Source organism: Labeo rohita, chromosome 1 (genome assembly GCF_022985175.1).
Source record: "Labeo rohita strain BAU-BD-2019 chromosome 1, IGBB_LRoh.1.0, whole genome shotgun sequence".
Taxonomy (NCBI): Eukaryota; Metazoa; Chordata; class Actinopteri; order Cypriniformes; family Cyprinidae; genus Labeo; species Labeo rohita.
The window spans coordinates 23,261,445-23,279,365 of NC_066869.1; the positions used below are offsets into that span (position 1 = coordinate 23,261,445).

The 17,921-nt window shown below is 35.3% G+C and overlaps 2 protein-coding genes across 3 annotated transcripts; both read right to left on the reverse strand.

Moving 5' to 3' along the window:
- Positions 1-2,879: 2,879 nt before the first annotated feature.
- cpz (carboxypeptidase Z) lies at positions 2,880-12,238 on the reverse strand. 2 transcript variants are annotated; one of them, XM_051115709.1, is made up of 11 exons: positions 11,916-12,238; positions 11,109-11,138; positions 9,071-9,445; positions 8,697-8,912; positions 8,373-8,569; positions 6,382-6,543; positions 5,996-6,157; positions 5,789-5,924; positions 5,539-5,678; positions 4,734-4,833; positions 2,880-4,617 (listed from the first exon to the last, which is right to left on the reverse strand). In XM_051115709.1, the coding sequence occupies exons 1-11, from the start codon at positions 12,055-12,057 to the stop codon at positions 4,271-4,273; spliced, it is 2,007 nt and encodes a 668-aa protein (XP_050971666.1). In that variant the 5' UTR covers positions 12,058-12,238; the 3' UTR covers positions 2,880-4,270. The 2 variants fall into 2 exon arrangements, with proteins under 2 accessions (XP_050971666.1, XP_050971658.1); XM_051115701.1 differs by having other exon boundaries at positions 8,334-8,569; positions 11,916-12,237.
- An 860-nt stretch (positions 12,239-13,098) lies between these two features.
- On the reverse strand, positions 13,099-16,042 carry gpr78a (G protein-coupled receptor 78a). Its single transcript, XM_051115719.1, has 3 exons — positions 15,033-16,042; positions 14,826-14,939; positions 13,099-14,184 (listed from the first exon to the last, which is right to left on the reverse strand). The coding sequence occupies exons 1-3, from the start codon at positions 15,701-15,703 to the stop codon at positions 13,923-13,925; spliced, it is 1,047 nt and encodes a 348-aa protein (XP_050971676.1). The 5' UTR covers positions 15,704-16,042; the 3' UTR covers positions 13,099-13,922.
- Between the last annotated feature and the right edge of the window lie 1,879 nt (positions 16,043-17,921).

Consider the following 17,921-nt stretch of genomic DNA (forward strand, 5'->3'; position numbering starts at 1 on the left):
CTTTAGGTAGCAACAACCTAACTTCTGCAAAATGGCTGTACATAAAATAAAATAAATATCCTGATTATGTAACAGGAGAGATAATTCCAAACTCTGTATCTTTTTAAACCACAAGCTGAATTTTTGCTACATTCACTACTATGGAAAGCATATGCCGTGGTGTTCTGAAATGAGGAGGCAAAGTCCTCATATTATTTATTTATTTATTTATTTATTTTAAATGTAAATTCATGGCCCAGACAGTTTTTCTTGGTTAAATAAACAATACTTACACTACCAGAATAAAAATCTATTTTATATTTTTACATTAACAAAGTAAATAATAAAACCAAGTGTAATCGGTTTGTTTTAAGCATTTAACATTTATTCCAAATTAATAGCCTAACAATTTAAACAAAATATTTTATTTGAACAATTTATATTTTATTTATTAACTGATGTTCAACTGTTCTTTTTAATAATAAACATCATCAATAGATCAGTAAACTACTCACAGAGACGAGATGTAACTTTAATTTCAACAAGATGATTGCTCACTAAAAATCCCCACAGTTCATGTTTCAGGCCATGTAAAGTTTGATGTTGACTTGACAAAGTGGTTATCTAATGTGTGAGCTGTTTACTTACTTTTTTATTAGTCCTCCCCTTAATGCCGTACCAGACTCCCACTGTACCCAACTGTTACCTGCTGGTATAACCGTTGGACAGTTGTATTTTAGAAAACCGACTGATTTATAGGCCATTTTCATATGTCATATTTTGTAATATTTGCATAGTTTTATTTTTGTATTATTAATTTAAATATTTTCTCATACAATTTTTTTTGAGGAGTCACTGCCTGTCTTGTATTTGATGGATGTATACTATGTGTCAGACTTGCATTAACCTTGGTCTTTATATATATATATATATATATATATATATATATAGTAAAAGTAAAAGCAAAAAAAAAAAAAAAAAAAGACCAAGGTTAATGCAAGTCTTTTAAAAAATAAAATATGTGTGCCATAAGAATAAGTAATGAATACATAAAGTGCAAGACACAAAAAATAAAAAAAAATTCAGAATATCTTACCGCATATTCAGAAAGATGCTTTTGTTCTGATGACAAAGCCTAATTCAGAGGTGAAACACATAGGCCGTGTAATTATTCCTGAGGGTGTGCTGTCAGACTACTAAGTGTAACTAAAAACCTTTGAAGATGAACTGGCTGCAGGAAAGACACGCAGTGGTTGTAGATTGCAAAACTTGACAAAGCAGTGTGAAAAGGCACTTACAGAGGCGCCTTTGCTGTTATACTTTGACCCCTTCTCAGATTATTCTTCAGGCTAATGTGTCAAAATTGTTTGCTGCAATAAAGATGGGCAGCGTGATATGCATCCAGGGCACTTACAGCTGCGAGTTATGATGTTTGCTGAATCTAAATTCCATCAGCATGTGTTTGGAGCTTGTGTAGTGATGCAGTCATATTACAGGCCATTAGAGACTTTCTTTACAAAGCCACTGGGACAGACACCTGCTCAACTGTAAAGAATACTGATGCAGCTGTGATGTTGTAGTTCACAATTGCAAATGCCTTATTGTGCTTTTAGCATGTCTTATTTGGCGTTCAGTATATTGCTCAAGGTATAATATTCTGCGATGACTGAGATAATATACTGTAGCTTTTTAAATGTAGCTACAAACAATCCTCCTGTACACTTATGTCTATGCTATGAATTCTCACATATACATTACTATTCCATAGGACTTTAAATTGCACTGCTTTAACCCATGCCACCAGTTCATTTATGGGTCAGTTGTAAAGGGGTTTGAAGGCAAATGGAGTTGTCATGCTAACTCTAAGCTAACAGACTATGATTGTTGAGAGAGAGACACTGATATGGACAATTACATAGACCTTTTTTTTTTTTTGGATTTCCTCCTTTTTTTGGATTTCTTTTTTTACACAACAAAGAAAGTTTATATATATATATATATATATATATATACATATATATATATATATATATATATATATTCCCCCCACTTTCTAATAGGTTTTATGTTTTTACTTCATAAAAAAAATATATTTCATATATGGAAATACATTTGCTCATGGATTTGTAGTATTTAGTCGGGTATATATGGTGTTTATTATATTGGATACCCTGTGTAGATATTTGTATTAGCATCAGCCATTTAAAAATCGTATCAATTATCCACCAGTTTTAAAATCCTACATTTCTAAGTTCTAACTTTTAAAGTTTCTATATTTTTCTATATAATGTTTAAGGAAAGCATTTTACAGCAACCAAAATACATTTAACTCAAACTAAATATGTACTCTGCAGCCTACACTTGTGCTGGCCATTAAACTCAGAGCTGAAATTCTTCATTATACAGACTTTGTTGCCATCTAGTGGCTCAAAAATCTGTAAGCAAAAAAAACAAAACAAAAAAACAACAACAACAAAAAAGTACTACAACAGAAACTTTTGTATAGCCTGTATTTTATGAATCTATAGTGTTTGTAATTGCATTTTTATGATTGGTGCAATTTGAAACAAATATACACTGCTATTCAAAAGTTTGGGATCAGTAAGATTTTAAATCTTTTTTTAAAGAAGTTTCTTATGCTCATAAAGGCTGTGTTTATTTGATCAAATATACAGAAACAAATAATATTGTGAAATATTATTACAATGTAAAATAACATGTAACATGTTTCTATTTTAGTGCTGCTTAAGATTTTGTTCATTTTATTATTTTATTTTTTGTGATACTTTTTTCAGGATACTTTGATGAATAAAAAGAAAATTTTAAATGAAAACAGTTATTTAAAATCAAAATATTTTTTTAACAATATACACTACTGTTCAAAAGTTGGTGGTCAGTACATTTTTATTCTTTCTTTTTTCTTTTTTTTTTTTTTAAAGAAATTAATACTTTTATTCAGCAAGGATGTGTTAAACTGATAAAAAAATGATAGCAAAGACTTACATTGTTAGAAAAGACTTCAATTTTAAATAAATGCTGTTCTTTTAAACTTTTTATTCATCAAAGAATCCTGAAAAAAGTATCACAGATTCCAAAACAGTATTTGGCAGCACAACTTTTTCTATATTTTTGATAAAACAAATGCAGCCTTGACGAGCATAAGAGACATCTTTCAAAAACTTTACAAGTCTGATCTTTTTAAATGTACCACCGTCACAATGTGAATTTTCATTTTTGGGGGACCTTTACAATTTTTTATTATCTTATTTCTGCGTATTAGGAATTCCAGTTCTAATGTACACTATATATTTTTTTTATTTTTTAAATCAGAAATTACACATTAGTTTGTTCCCTTATTTATCTTGCACACCTGATGTTCAGTTCATGTTTGAAAGACAATATGTCTGAGAAAAGAAAAAAAAGTGTGTGTGAGGTGGCAACTTAATTAAAGCAGTACATTTAACAGTTTAATGACAACCTTAAAGGTCATGCACTGAACATCCTTAATGTGCTAGAAAAGAGATTAATATACAAACATACCCTGACAACAGATAACAGACTGTGAGATCCCAGCAATGCTATCATTTACTATTTATTATGCAATGCTATCCATCCCATGTCTAGCTGCCAAACTTTATCAGAATGATCTGTTCATAGCTGTAGTTGGGGAATTTGATCTAGTGCTGAATAAAAACAATTGAGAAAACAAGCAAATCTTTCTCTTACTTGTACAGGTGAATACTGTTACTACTATATCAGCCTAATACACACTAAGTTTGGAATAATTCAGATTTTTTTTTGAAAGAAGTAACTTTTGTTCACCAAAGCTGCATTAAAATAAAGTAAAAACAGTAAGATTGTGAACTATTTTAACTGTTTTAATTTAATATATTTTAAAATGTAATTTATGCCTGTGATGCAAAGCTGAATTTTCAACAGACATTACTTCAGTCTTCAGTGTCACATGATCATTCGCAAATCATTCTAGCATGCCGATTTGGCACTAAAAAACATCTCTCATTCAATACTAAGAAGATAATTTTTTTCTTCTTTTTTCACCCCACAATTTTACTGTTTTACTGTGTTTTTGATCAAATAAATACAGCCTTGGTGAACATAAGAGACTTCGTATTCCAAATACTTGACCGGTGGTGTACAGAATGCAAAAGCTGTAAAACCTTTACCATTCCCAGTGGTTAGCTGCACATTTTGCATGTCATAAAGAGATCAAGTAAAGGTTAGGTGCAAAAGTTAGGTATCGTGTTGGTCTCCAATGGTGTCTGGAGGGTCCCTAGTAGTTCCGCAGGAGCCAGGTAGGTGCAGATATGCCTAACTGGCTGAAATAAGCCCACCACCAGGGCTTCTCAGTCCTCTCCTCGCCATTCTCCCCCAGCTCCCTCTGGCTGTGCTGCTCAAACTGATTAAATGGGTCAAATCGCTCATAGTTGTCCAGCTCAGGGATGTTAAAGTAGTCAAGAGAGGGTTCTCGTGGGACCTTCTTCAGCACAAAGTCCACCCGGCCCACCTGTATGTTTCTTGGCAGGTTAATGCGCTTGGTTGCCTTAGAGTAGCCAGAGGCAGCTGCAGTCACAATATGGACACCTGGATTCAACAGTCTCCAGTAATCACCATCCTCAGCTATAGAGAGAGACAGAGGCTTCAGCAACACTCATTTACATCTACTCATTTCAGGTCCATGCAAAGAAAAACAAGAGGTCTGTAAAGTGCGTTGTGACTTTATTATAAATAATTACCTGTAGTGATGTCATGTCGTATCCCTCTAACAGATATTGTGGCTCCTTTAATACCATTTCCATGTTCATCCTTCACAATGCCCTTTATACCTCTGTGGACCTGCAAGTAATTTGACAACTCTTTTGTGATGAGTGATGAAGTTTCTATTTACCTCATCTGTTACCATAATTAGTCTTTTTACAGTTTCTGCCTGTAGTGTTTTGTCTAAAATTAAATAAATAAAACTGAAAAAATGCAAAGCATTAACTGTTCTTCATGTGTCATGATGTCCTTTAATTATGCTTATAAGAGTCAGAGTTCTATGGAAGCCCGTTTTTGCTGCTGAATAAAAAATATTAAAGGTTATTGCGACTTATCTTACAATTCTAACTTTATTTCTCAGAATTGCGTTACACAAACTCGCAATTCTGAATTTTTTCGCAGAATTGTGAGATATAAACTCGCAATTCTGAGAAATAAAGGCACAACTGTGGGATACAAACTCACAATTGCGAGTTATAAAGTCAGAATTCCAAGATATAAACTCGCAATTCTGTGAACATATCAGTCTTTTTTTTCTCCTTATGTAAACTCGAAATTGTGTGAAAAAAAGTCAGAATTGTAAGATAAAAAGTTGCAATTACCTTTTTTTTTTATTATTCAGTATTGGAAACAGGCTTCCATAGAGTTCTGTGTAGTTTCAGTAAAAAAAAAAACTAAATTAAATATATATAGCATGTGAGGAAATATTAAATAACAGAGATAAAAGTCCAGCCCGTTGCAATTTATGCTTAGCTCAATGACCCAATAAAAACATGAACTCACAAACTCCATAAAGCTGAGCAACGCCTCCTTATTCCTGAGCCATTCAGGGTAGAGCTCCACCTCGGAGGGGAATTTATCACAGCCCAACTCCACAGTGATTTCATAACAGTTACTGTGCAGGTAGTTAAAGTCGGACATCCCTGATATAACAACAGACATGGAAAATAGATAGTGACACGTATGGACAATACAACAATAAAATATGCCAAATGTAAGATTAATGTCTTCCTCATTTAAGAAAAGTGTTTACCTCCAGCAAAGCTATACCACTGGGCTCCATTGGTTATCCCTCCTTTATTGGCAAATGAGGCTCCACATCTCTCTGTGTCATTGTTGGACATAGTGGCATGGGCATCTGCATATGTCCGAGCCAACTGTCTAAAAATCTACACACAGCAAATGATTAAGCAAGAGCAAAAAACAGTAAGTGCAGGCGGATGAACATTAATTTACTCACCTGTTCATCTGGTGTGGGTGAGTACATCCTTTCATCATGAGGGTGTCTAGAGAAGTCAAAAGGGTATGAGATGACCAGTTCTCCTCCATGAAGACTAGCAGATATAACGAAAGGATAGGATCTTATCCACTTCATTACAGCATAGGTCTCTGGTGCAATCACCTGGACAAAAAAATGTGTAAGTTATGAATAAAATAAATAAATACATGCAATTATGTATCTATGCTTTCCTCTAAATCATTATATTTAATTTTTCATTCCAGAGTAAAATGGGCTTTCCAATTTTTCAAAGGTTTTTCAGATATTTAAACAGAACATGAATCAAGTGTATTTTATGTTTTGCTGCTGTATGTTTGATAGAAATGGCTGTGCATTTATACTTCTACCTTATTTAACCAGTAGGAGTCAGGGATTGGGATGTGGTCACTACGGAAATGTCTGAAGCGACGGCGATTGTAAAAGATGGAGGTGAGGTCAGGGAAGTTGCGGTTCAGATCGAGATTCTGTGCGTTGCCCCGACCGCTGGTCCATCCATTGTACTCATGACCCTAAATGTTACAAATCTCATCAGTCAGAAACCATGGGCAAATTTTAACAGGGCTTCAAAAAGAGTGACTGAATATCTAATGGGACAGTTCACCCAAACATGAAAATTCTGTCATTATTTACTCATACCCATGTCATTCCAAACTTGTATGACTTTCTTCTGTGGAATGTAAAAGAAGATATTTCGAGGAATCAGTTTGGGCAAATGGTTTCTGTTCCCATTGGCTTCTACTGTATGGATACAAATATCATAGATGTCAATGGGAACTCGAAACTGCCTGGTTACCAGCATTCTTCAAAATTTCTTCCTTTACGCTCCATAGAAGAAAGAAATGAAAGTGGACTATCCTTTTAAAACCATACAAATTACTCATTTTACAACTCACTTGTAAAACATCACTACACATCAAACTAAATTACTAGTTAAGGAGTTTAACACATAGGATGGATCAGAACATCAAAACATTAAGATATTAAGAAAGAATGTCAATAAGAAGGCATGTGTTATTAGACTGTAGATAGTAAATGACAATAAAAAGACAGAAAACATCAGAACCAGGCAAAGATATGTCTGTTAGTGTTAAATGAATGGCCCAATTTGGTTTATTTTCTAATTTCCCATTGTTTTTTATGTTAGCTAATCAAAAATATTTTTTTTAATGGAATTATTGTTATATTTCACAAATAAATAAACAATTGTTATTATTTATAAAATACAGAATCTTTACATTTTTTAAGCTGTCTTAAAATTCTCAAAGGGGACATCGGATGCCCAGTTTCCAAGTTGGCATGATTTTTTTTAGGTCTTCATGAAATCTCTCAAACATCCATCAACACCCTTTTTACCTTGTCAAAGACAAAGCTCTGTTCACAACGACCCATTTCGGTGCATGTCTCTTTAAATGATAATGAGCTACTGCTTACTCCACCCCCACTTCCATTTTTTGGTGGAGCGTTATCATCAGAAACAAAACTAATCCACTGCATCCTCTGTGGTTCTGATGTCAGGTGAAAATTAAAACTCTAATGTTCGTTATAACATCAAACTGCAAAAATGGCGGACGGCATAGAACTGGCTGAGGTTGGGAATATGCTAATACGGGACAGTCCTGGGTGGGGCCTAAGCAGTATGACATCATACTACTTAAAAAATCAAAACGGCTTGATAATTGGGACTGTTTAGGTTTTTTTAGGATTAAAAAAAAGAGTGAATGGCTTTTTATCATCGTAGGGTGGTTGTGTCCACACACTGCTAAGACACATTTATAGGCAAACACCATGTAAAAATGAATTTTGCATCCGATGTCCCCTTTAAACATCACCCGTTGTGATCAGTATGAAGATTCTGAGAAGAATTAGATGAATCTACTATTAGTTTGCAAGCTAATGTTAAAATATAGCTGTGTTATATGACAAAGAAAATGATTTAGATGAATCTACTATTAGTTTTGCAAGCTAATGTTAAAATACTGGTGTGTTATATGACAAAGAAGATACGGACTTGTCTATTAGAGTGGTTAGTCAAGGCCTCCCTCTACCAGTTGTCTTTTTCAGTTCATAGCTGAATCACTGAACCAACTGTACCCTTTTAAGCTTGTTTTGTTATGGTTTTGATTTAACAGGCAGTAATAAACACAATTGTTCCACAATAGCAAGGGCTGTGGTTGCCTTGACATAGACTTCCTCCGAGGTCTGACCTGTTCCGGAGGACACTTTCTGGTGCAGGGAGCTTGGAATGGTCAGTCAGCCGACAAACAGACAGGCAGACAGACTCAGACAACAAAATATTTACTTCCTGGTAGATGTTTTCGGGGTCGTTCCTATCGGCTACCTCAGCAGCGGCAATGTCATAGCCGTCAGGATTCATGGAGGGTAGGATATGGATGCGTGTGGTGTTGATGAGGGTCTGAATTCGCTCATTGCCCAGAAGATACTCAGAACACAGATACTGAGTGAGATAAATCAGTAGCTGCCGGCCGAGAACCTCATTTCCATGCATGTTCCCAATTAATTTGATCTCTGGCTCCACTAGAGGGCAGTAAAGAGACAAATGGAACAATTAAATGCATCTTTGCTGAATAAAGTATTAATTTCTTTCATAAAAGAATCTTACTGACCCCAAGCTTTTTATAACGATAGTGTACCTCATACTCACATAGGTCATGTTGTCCAGGGTTACTGGAGAATTCAATAGCGAGTAAGTCTTTTCCTTCCAAACTACGTCCAATGCTATATGTTTTTGAGATATGTTGGCATTTTGCTGCTGTCTTCTTCAGGATGCTGCGCATCTGAGAGTTGGTGTGGTAAGTGAACTGAATGACAGTGAAATGACCACCATCAGATATGTTGGCAAAGGCCACTTCCTGCTTATCTGAGGGGAGTAAATTACAGTTATAGATTTTAAATGTATCATAAATAAATAGATTGTAAGTAAATCATTAAATATATCGTATAACCCTTATCCTTGAAGATAATAAACATCATGAAGTTATGACTTCACAACTACTTTAATTTCTGCACAACTCTTACCTCTTAACTCTGACAGTGGGTCATAACAGCCTTCCTCATTCCCAACAAAGAATCGGTCACAGTCCAAAAAGTAAGGCCATGCCATTTGGATGGCCTCGAAAGCATGAATACAGCTCTTTTTCACCATTTCACACGAGCTGCGGCACGGCTTCATTATTTTGTTATCCTGACAGCGGGGAGCCAATACTGAGCAGCCCAATAGACGGATGTCTGGAGTGCACTCTCCATTCAGCAGCCCGTGGATCACACTCAAGAGCAGGTACTCTGCACCCATCTCTAAGTCCTGCCGTGAACGATGGCCCACAATGTTGGGGAATGTGGTGTGGCTGTAGGGCACATCTTGACAGTAACCAAGCACCATCTCTGTACACTGCACTAGGGATAGGAAAGAAAGAAATGAACTTAGAAAGAATGTGTCAGTCAGTGTGGTCTAGAAGTATTTGAATTTAATATGGAAACTGTAATAGTCAAGGTTTATTATAGCTGCTCCCAGTTCTTGGACTCAAATATTTTGTGGAATGTCATCTGCAGTGGAATGTTTTAATATGAAATTTTAAAAGGAGGGCCTCATGTATCAAATATATGACATTAAAGCTTCAAGAAAGAAAAGCACAAATTCTTCACCTATTCAGTCTGTCCAGGACAGTTTATTAATACCTTCTTAAAATGACAGACACTCATGGGTCTCGTTTGTTTAAAGGAAAAGTTTACCCAAAAATGTTAATTTGTGGAAAATTTACTTTTGAAGATGTAGATGAGTTTGTTGCTATATAACAACAGATTTGGAGAAATTTAGCATTGCATCACTTGCTCACCAATGGGTCCTATGCAGAGAATGGGTGCTGTTAGAATGAGAGTCCAAATAGCTGATAAAAGGGAATGCTGGAAAAGGGAATTTTGAAGGGAATGCCAATTTACCTAAATGCGTCTATGTTCACGCAAATCATTCATGATCCAGTTTCATCTACAAAAGAAGTGAGTATAAGAGTTTTTTAATGAATCTTTGCAAATCGCCTTTCCTAATAACGTGCTAGTTAGCAAGTTCTGCAGCTAAATGCGGCTAAAGTTTACACTCTCAGAGAGAACTGCTTGTCACACCACCGATAAGAGGGGCGGGGTGAGCAGAGCTCATTAGCATTTAAAGGGACATACACCAAAACGGGCTGCTGTGAACAGAGCTACTTTTGATGAGGTACAAAGGGTGCTGTTTTACACTACCATTGAACATTTTTAACCAATGTATGTTATAGACTTTTCATTAAGACCCTAAAGAATCATATCAACTTGTGGAAAATACCATTGCTTACATCTAAAATGCAAATCATCTATCTGTAACATTTCTTTCTCCAGTGAAAAAATCATTTCTTCTGAACCAGAAGAGAAATGTGCACAACAAGTCCTAAATTGTTCTAAAAAATATATATATCCATGGATTTTGATGTCAGAGGACATCAGTGAATGTTATTATTATGGATTATGGACTATTTGGTGGATTACTTGAGGATTACTCTGATGCTTTTATCAGCTGTTTGAACTTTAATTCTAATGGCACCCATTCACTACAAAGGATCCATCGGTGAGCAAGTGATCTAATGCTAAATTCCTCCAAATCTGTTTTGATGAAGAAACAAACTCTTCTACATCTTGGCCTGACAGTGAGTACATTTTTTTTATTTTTGAGTGAACTATTCCTTTATTATATCACATTAATAATTTGGCCCTTTAAACTAGTGATAGACTGTTCCTTTGTATATGCTATCTCAAATCTTTTACTAATTTAGCCTAGGTTCTTGGAGAATATATTATGTCTTTCTCTTTCTTCAGTGATGTATAGACAAGTCCCATCTTGCAGTGGTGTTTGGTATTCAGAGTATATTTCTCCCCCATACCTTACAGGCTAGAACTGTGAAACACTAGGCATTTTTGCACTCTAAATTTTAGAAAACCAAGGACCAAGATATAATAATTGCATGTAAGATATGTTTGGTAGTCCATAATGTGGCTCAATATGCACAACAAAATAAAAATAAATACTTACGACTATCTTCTGCAGGTGTTCTGCATCTTCCTAAAAAATAAATAAACAACAATTCTCAGAGGATGTTATAACAAACCATTACAAAGTCTGGTATCTGGAGGCTAGATGGCAGTAGAGTACACAGTGGAAAGAAAACCATCTTTCTGCACGAATTTTGCATGACAATTTCAGGCCATTGCACACATGGTGCGTGCACTTGTAAACAAGCTAAACAAGCATTTATGCTGACAATAAAAAGTTTGTACACACCCACTCGTTTCTTTATTTTCACTATTTCCAGATTTACATTAATAGTGTCTTAAAAGTTTTTTAAAAAACAATATTTTATACTAACATTTTGATGTTAATATTTAAAAACTAATATTTTTGTTTTTGAGAACCCTAAAGGAAACGACCCGTTGCCTAGATTACATTTCTGGGCATTCAGCCAACCAGCTTCATGAAGTGCATCTTGGGATGCTTTTTAAACAATACTTTAAAGTGCTGGGACTTTTAAGTACTTTTTGAAACTAAAACACTGATTTAAAAAACAATTATATTGTTGCAATACAATAATAGCAACAACAACAATAATACATTTCCAGTCACAATTTACATTTGTCGAACTTTTAGCCATTTTATTTTAATAAAGTAAATAAATAAAGTATTTAAGATCAGGAGAAACTTAATTCAAAAGAGAGTTCAAGACTTTGACTAAGTAGTGTAACTATACTTTTTAACCTCTCAGGTTTTGCCCTATATAAAATTGCATGAGTTAACTGTAGCCTACTAAAATTGATGCAACACTGAATTAATGTATAACGTTACCTATTGCTGCTTCTTCCGGCGTGCATCTTCTTGGGAGGCTCAAGCATGTCGTCAGTGCGCTTAAAAGTATTACAACCGTGAACATTTTGCTGTCCATAAACTGAATGATGTGGCAGTCGCTACGACGTACAAAGTTGATCATCTTCCGAAATGTCCGGCTACCCCCATCGCTTAAAGGAGAGTCTGCACGAGCACCGCTGCCAAATGATCAAATTACAGCAAAAAAAAAGTTTCTACGCGGTAGGCGGCCGCTCTTCTGCTGTGTCTGGGACCCACTGTAATTACAGTGCTTTAGGAAAGCCTGACTTCACATTTACCTCCTTGCGGTATAGCCTTATTTCAAAACCACTGACCTTTTTTTTTTTTTTTTTTTTTTTTTTTTTTTTTTTTTTAAATGTGATTTCATCTTAAAGAGCTTAACTCTCCCTGTGTGTGGTAAATTTCACTTGCCTGGACAGTTTTCAGAAAGGCACGCGTAGACCCGGCTATACTTACTGTATTTTCTTGTAGAAATAACTCCTTAAAGGGACAGTTCTCCTAAAAACGAAAATTCTGTCTCATGACCTCATGACGTTCCAAACCCTTAAGACAGTTGTTCATCTTCGGAACACAAATTAAGATTTTTTTTTTTTTTTTTTTTTTTTTTCCAGAGAGTTAGACTAGCAGCACAACTGCAAAATAATTACAAAATAATAATAATAATAATAATAATAATAATAATAATAATAATAATAATAATTACAAAATAAATTAAACTAATCCATTACAGTTACTGAGAAAAAAAAAGTGTAATTAATTTACAGTTACTTATGAAAATGTTAACAATCACAAAGAGGGTTACATCTGAATATTTTTCATATTAATATTTATATATATATATATATATATAATTTCTTGTGATTTTAAATCTGTGTTTACCTGCAGAATGATCTCAAAGTAAAAAGATGCGGTCAAGTCTGATTTTGTGGTGGCTGTGCTTTAAAATTAAATTACTGTAATCTTAATTCAAGTGATGAAAGTCTGACAAAAATTAGTAAGTAGTAAGTTAGTAAGTAAGTAGTAAGGAGTAAGTAAATTAGTAAGGTGTAAGGTAAATGTTTGGAAATGATTAACAGTTGAAAACATTATATAGAAACTTAGAAAAGTAATCAAAATGTAATCCAATGTAATCAGGTCCGTTCCTTTAATAAACTACTTACACTAATTATTACATTTTAAATAGGATAACTTGTAATCTGTAACCTATTACATTTACAAAGTAACCTTCCCAATACTGGTCTTGGTATGATTGATGTTTCAACATATTTCTTTCTTGTGACTGTCAACTGTAATTTACTTCTACAAGACATATAACTTCTACACAATAAATGATGATGATGATGATGATGAAAAGACTACTGAATCAAAAAAAAAAAAAAAAAAAAAAAAAAAAAAAAGAAGCTAAATTTCACCTTTCAGAATTACAACACCTTGCCAAGACAATACTGGAATGGCCTTAGGACAAGTTTTAATGACCTTGCAGCCCAGCCAAAGGCTACTTGGCAGAATATATATTTTTTTTTTGATACATGTAGGTTTGTCTTCATGCTATTTAATGTAGAGGGCTTCCTAGTATTCTTTACATTATGGGGACCAAGTGTCCCCACAGTAATTTTTGACCTTGCAGGGACATTTTTTTGTCCCCATGAGGAAAACAGCTTAGAAATCACAATTCTTACATTTCTACTATAATTTTATTTTAGAATGTACATTATAATACACATTATACTACTATGCTGTGAATAAAAGTCATATATTTACAACAGATAAGTGCAAAACATCATGGTCTGAACTCAATAAAAAAAATCCAGTGATTGGCAAACATTTTGACCTACCAAGATTTTAACAGACAGAAATGACACAATGTCACCATTATCTCAGAAATGATAAGCAGTTATTAGCCACTGGATAGCCAGCCCACCGCAGAGCAAATATTTCTGAAGGTGTCAGTTGACATTTTCACCTGCTCTAGTGACAGTTATCCTCCATCAGCTTGTTAACCCTTTGTGAGTAGCATTCATTTTCCATGCCTGAGGGAGTGCTGTGACCAGAAAGTGTGTATGAGTTCCGTCCCAAAATCCTGTTGCACACTCCAAAAAGGGCCTTCTTATATTGTTGCCGCAAGAGGGAGTAGACAAAAGGGTCAGAGGCAGTTTTGCTGTACACCAAGCACTTGCTCATGATCCCCCAATAACGGTCAATTTTTACTGAAGGAGCCAGTTCAGTCAGTCTAGGAGAAAAGAATAATCTATATTATTATAGAAACATTTAATATGACACTTATTGAAAGAAATTTAAATTTATGACCATTTTAAACACATTAGTAGATTTAACATTTTCTAGCATGCAGTGTAGTAGTCAGATTAACGCAGGGGTTTATTTAATAATCATACTACATAATAGGGACCAACTTGCAACAAACTGTATTATTATTATTTTATATGGCAGTAACAGTGTAAATGTTCAATACATTTACTGTATCCATTGCTTTAAGGTATATAAATGTACAGAAAGTGGCTTTCAAAAATAAACCTAAATATTTAAAAAATGTGACTACTAGCCCCTTGTACTGTGATACATATGAACATATGATTGAATTATACTAATTCATAATATTTGTTTCCATCATGTCAGGTGTACAAACGTTTTACAATTATGTATTATTATCTCTCTGAGAAATACTCACTAGAGTAAAAAAACAAAAATGTAACAACGGTACTATTGTACACAAACACTTACTGCAAAGGAAGTAGTATCTGTTCTCTCAGATACTATATCATGCCAAAAGCATGTTCTAAATTTTATAATAGTTATTAATTTTATTATTTTATGCTCTCTATTCTACTAAAGTGTATTGTCATAATGCAATACCGTGTTATGACATAGGGGGCGAAGCACAGGACGAACGACCCGATGAATATGCAGATTTTCTTGGTGGCCCTCTGTCTCCTTTTCTTCTGCTCCAGTAAGCACCGTTGTTTCACACTAAAAAGTTTCAAAAACACGTCACGAATACACATGCTTATATAATGTAAAGTGCAACACTGTAATTGTTTTTATATAATGTTTTAAATGTACCTTGGATGAATGTCGACAAGTAGTAAAAGTGTCTGCACCGTTATAACATCTATCCTCTTACAATGGAAGCGCGCCACTTGTAGCACTTTCAGGTAGGCAACGCATAGGATGAAAAGCGAGAGTGCGAAAGTACACGCGTGGAACACCGCGGTGAACACCATGAAGTGACCGCGGCTCTCAGCATCGTCTCCCAGGTGCACGGTGCATGACGCGTACGCGGGACTATAATCGACCCAGGATAGCAGGAGGGCAATGAGAGAGAACACGAGCGAGTGAAGCCAGGCATAGCTGACCATTAGTGCGGCATTCTTGAGTCTCATTTTACTGGAATAAGTCAAAGGAAAAACCACGGCTATCCAGCGGTCTATGCTGAGAGCTGCCATGCTTAACATTGTGTTGGTAGTGAGAAAAGTATCCATAAAACTCACAGTATAACAAAAGTGGTCGCCGAAAGGCTTTTGGTGTTTTACGACCCCAAGTAGAGTAGAAGGCATGTTTAGTACAGCGATGAGGATGTTGCAGAATGAAAGGTTCATGATGAAGATCCCTGGCACCTGTGCACGAACCTGTGCGCTGCAGGTGAAACATACAAACACCAGCAAGTTCGCCACGAGTGACACAACAGCAATGACAACGATGAGTAACTCTAGAAATATATCCAATAAGTTCATGTCTCTGTCCAAAGTCAATAGCAGCTGATTTGTCGTGAGTTCTTGTTCGTGATATCCCTCTGGGTCCTCGGTGGCTCATCTTTGCTTCTTTCCATTCTGCTTTGGTAAAAACGAACGCCGTTAAGTATCGGTCATTGTTGATGAGTGCTGTCCAGTGTGCTGAAGAGGTCTTTGACTGGCAGTGATTATCCTCGCATCATCACCTTTAATTGAACTAAATCCTGTCGTCCACATCTACGGAGTTACATTTTTAATCTTTATATGATGTTAAATTAGGCACCGTAATACAACGCGTTCGGCAGTATTGAGAGCGCGCAGTCGGAACGCGTGATCATGCGCATTGGAATTATTCTTCTCTGAGCGCTCCGGCTCACGTGCAGCCAGTTTATTACATGTGACGTTTGCTTGATAAACTGCAGTTGGGCCAGCGGGAGAGATTGTCGATGGAAATTATGAGTTCTTTCAAGCCCAAAGAAGTTGGAAAGAATTCATGTTATGCAGTAGCCAAATTTTTGCGCTCTGTGAAATGTAAAAAAAAAAAAAAAAAAAAAAAAAAAACAACTCAGAAAATACAAAAGCTTGTTTATATACACAATAATTAGAATAAAAGCAAGTAATTGACAGGACACCAGTCAACTAAAAAAAAAAAAAAAAAAAAAAAAAAAACAATTTGTGTAGGAAAAAACAAAACAAACAAAATAAATAAACCATCACTTCTGGTGACTTTCAGTCCATACTCTGTAATAAGGCTTTCTCCAGTGAAAAAGACCATCCTCTGTTGTCCTCTAACATCACAATGCATCTACAAACATATTTGTTTAGATCTGTTTTAGCTAGTAAATAGAGCTTGATTTGTGCATATTTCTCTCCTGATTCAGATTCAAAGCAATGGTTTAATAGGGATCATGGCATGAGAAGACAATTTTTCCTTAATGTTTTGACACAGAAGAGGTCTTTGTATGCTTCATACATCCTACAAGTTTCATAACTTAAAATGTCCTCATCAATAAAAAAGCATTTATCATGTAATAATGGCTCGTTTAGACCCGAGGTGCAAGGTGATGTCACCCGGGCGCAGTCAGTTGACACCAACGAATAGTATTCTTCTCACCATAGGCCCCGCCCACTGGCATTCAGTCGCTTATTGACTAACACTTTATTACGATGATTGCGAGTGTCGCACTGTGTCAATAGCAAATAGAAATTACAATCATAGTATACAGATGCACATTCACTTTCTGACAAAGTCCACAGGCTTGAGTCTGTCGTCAATAGGACAAATGGAGTGAAAGAATGTCGCTTTGACGCATTTGGTTTAAACAGCTTGTTTCCATCTTTGTACAGATATCAGAAGAATCCCAGAGTAAAGAACAAGTGGATAGTTTACTTTTAATGGCATGTTGTCAAAGCGTTCACATGCAATAGCGAGTGGGTGGAGCTTTGATACCATTTCCTATGCAATGAGGTTAGCCAATCATAACAGTGGCCAGTTCCTGAGAAGCCTAAAAGGACCCGCCCCTTAAAACAGGTTGTTGTAGACAGAAGCTCAGAATGAGGGTTGAAAATAATAACTTTTCCATGTTTTTTATGATTTTTTAAATTAACATTATAAGTAATCCTGAAAAAGAACATAGTAAAACACACACACACACACACACACACACACACACACACACACACACACACACAGCTTTTCGCTTCACAAGATGTTAGTTGATGGACTGAAGTTGTGTGGATTACTACTGAATTATTGAGTTTTTATCAGCTGCTTGGAGTTGGATTCTCATTCTGATTGCACCCATTTACTGCGCAAGATCTATTGGTGAGCAAGTGATGTAATGCTAAATTTCTCCAAATCTGTTCTTATCTGTTTGGATAAATGATCAGAAAATGTTTAATTCTTGAGTGAACTATTCATTTTAACAGACTGGAACCTAATAAATAAGGGAAATAAAAAATAATAAACAGCTGAAGTTAGCTGCTGATTAGTGAAAGTTTGAGAGGCACTGTAATTTATATATTGCACAACCTCTTGTGAATGGTACTGTAATGACGTTTTTGATAGGTACACAGCATTTCCCATTTTCATTCTGTGTTATTTTCGTTCTTGGGAGAACAAATGTAAAACACGTGTTTCTTTTATACGCACATGCAAACACACGCACGACTGCCCTCAGCAGGTAAAGCCAGGGCTATTTTTTCATCATCACCATGGCAA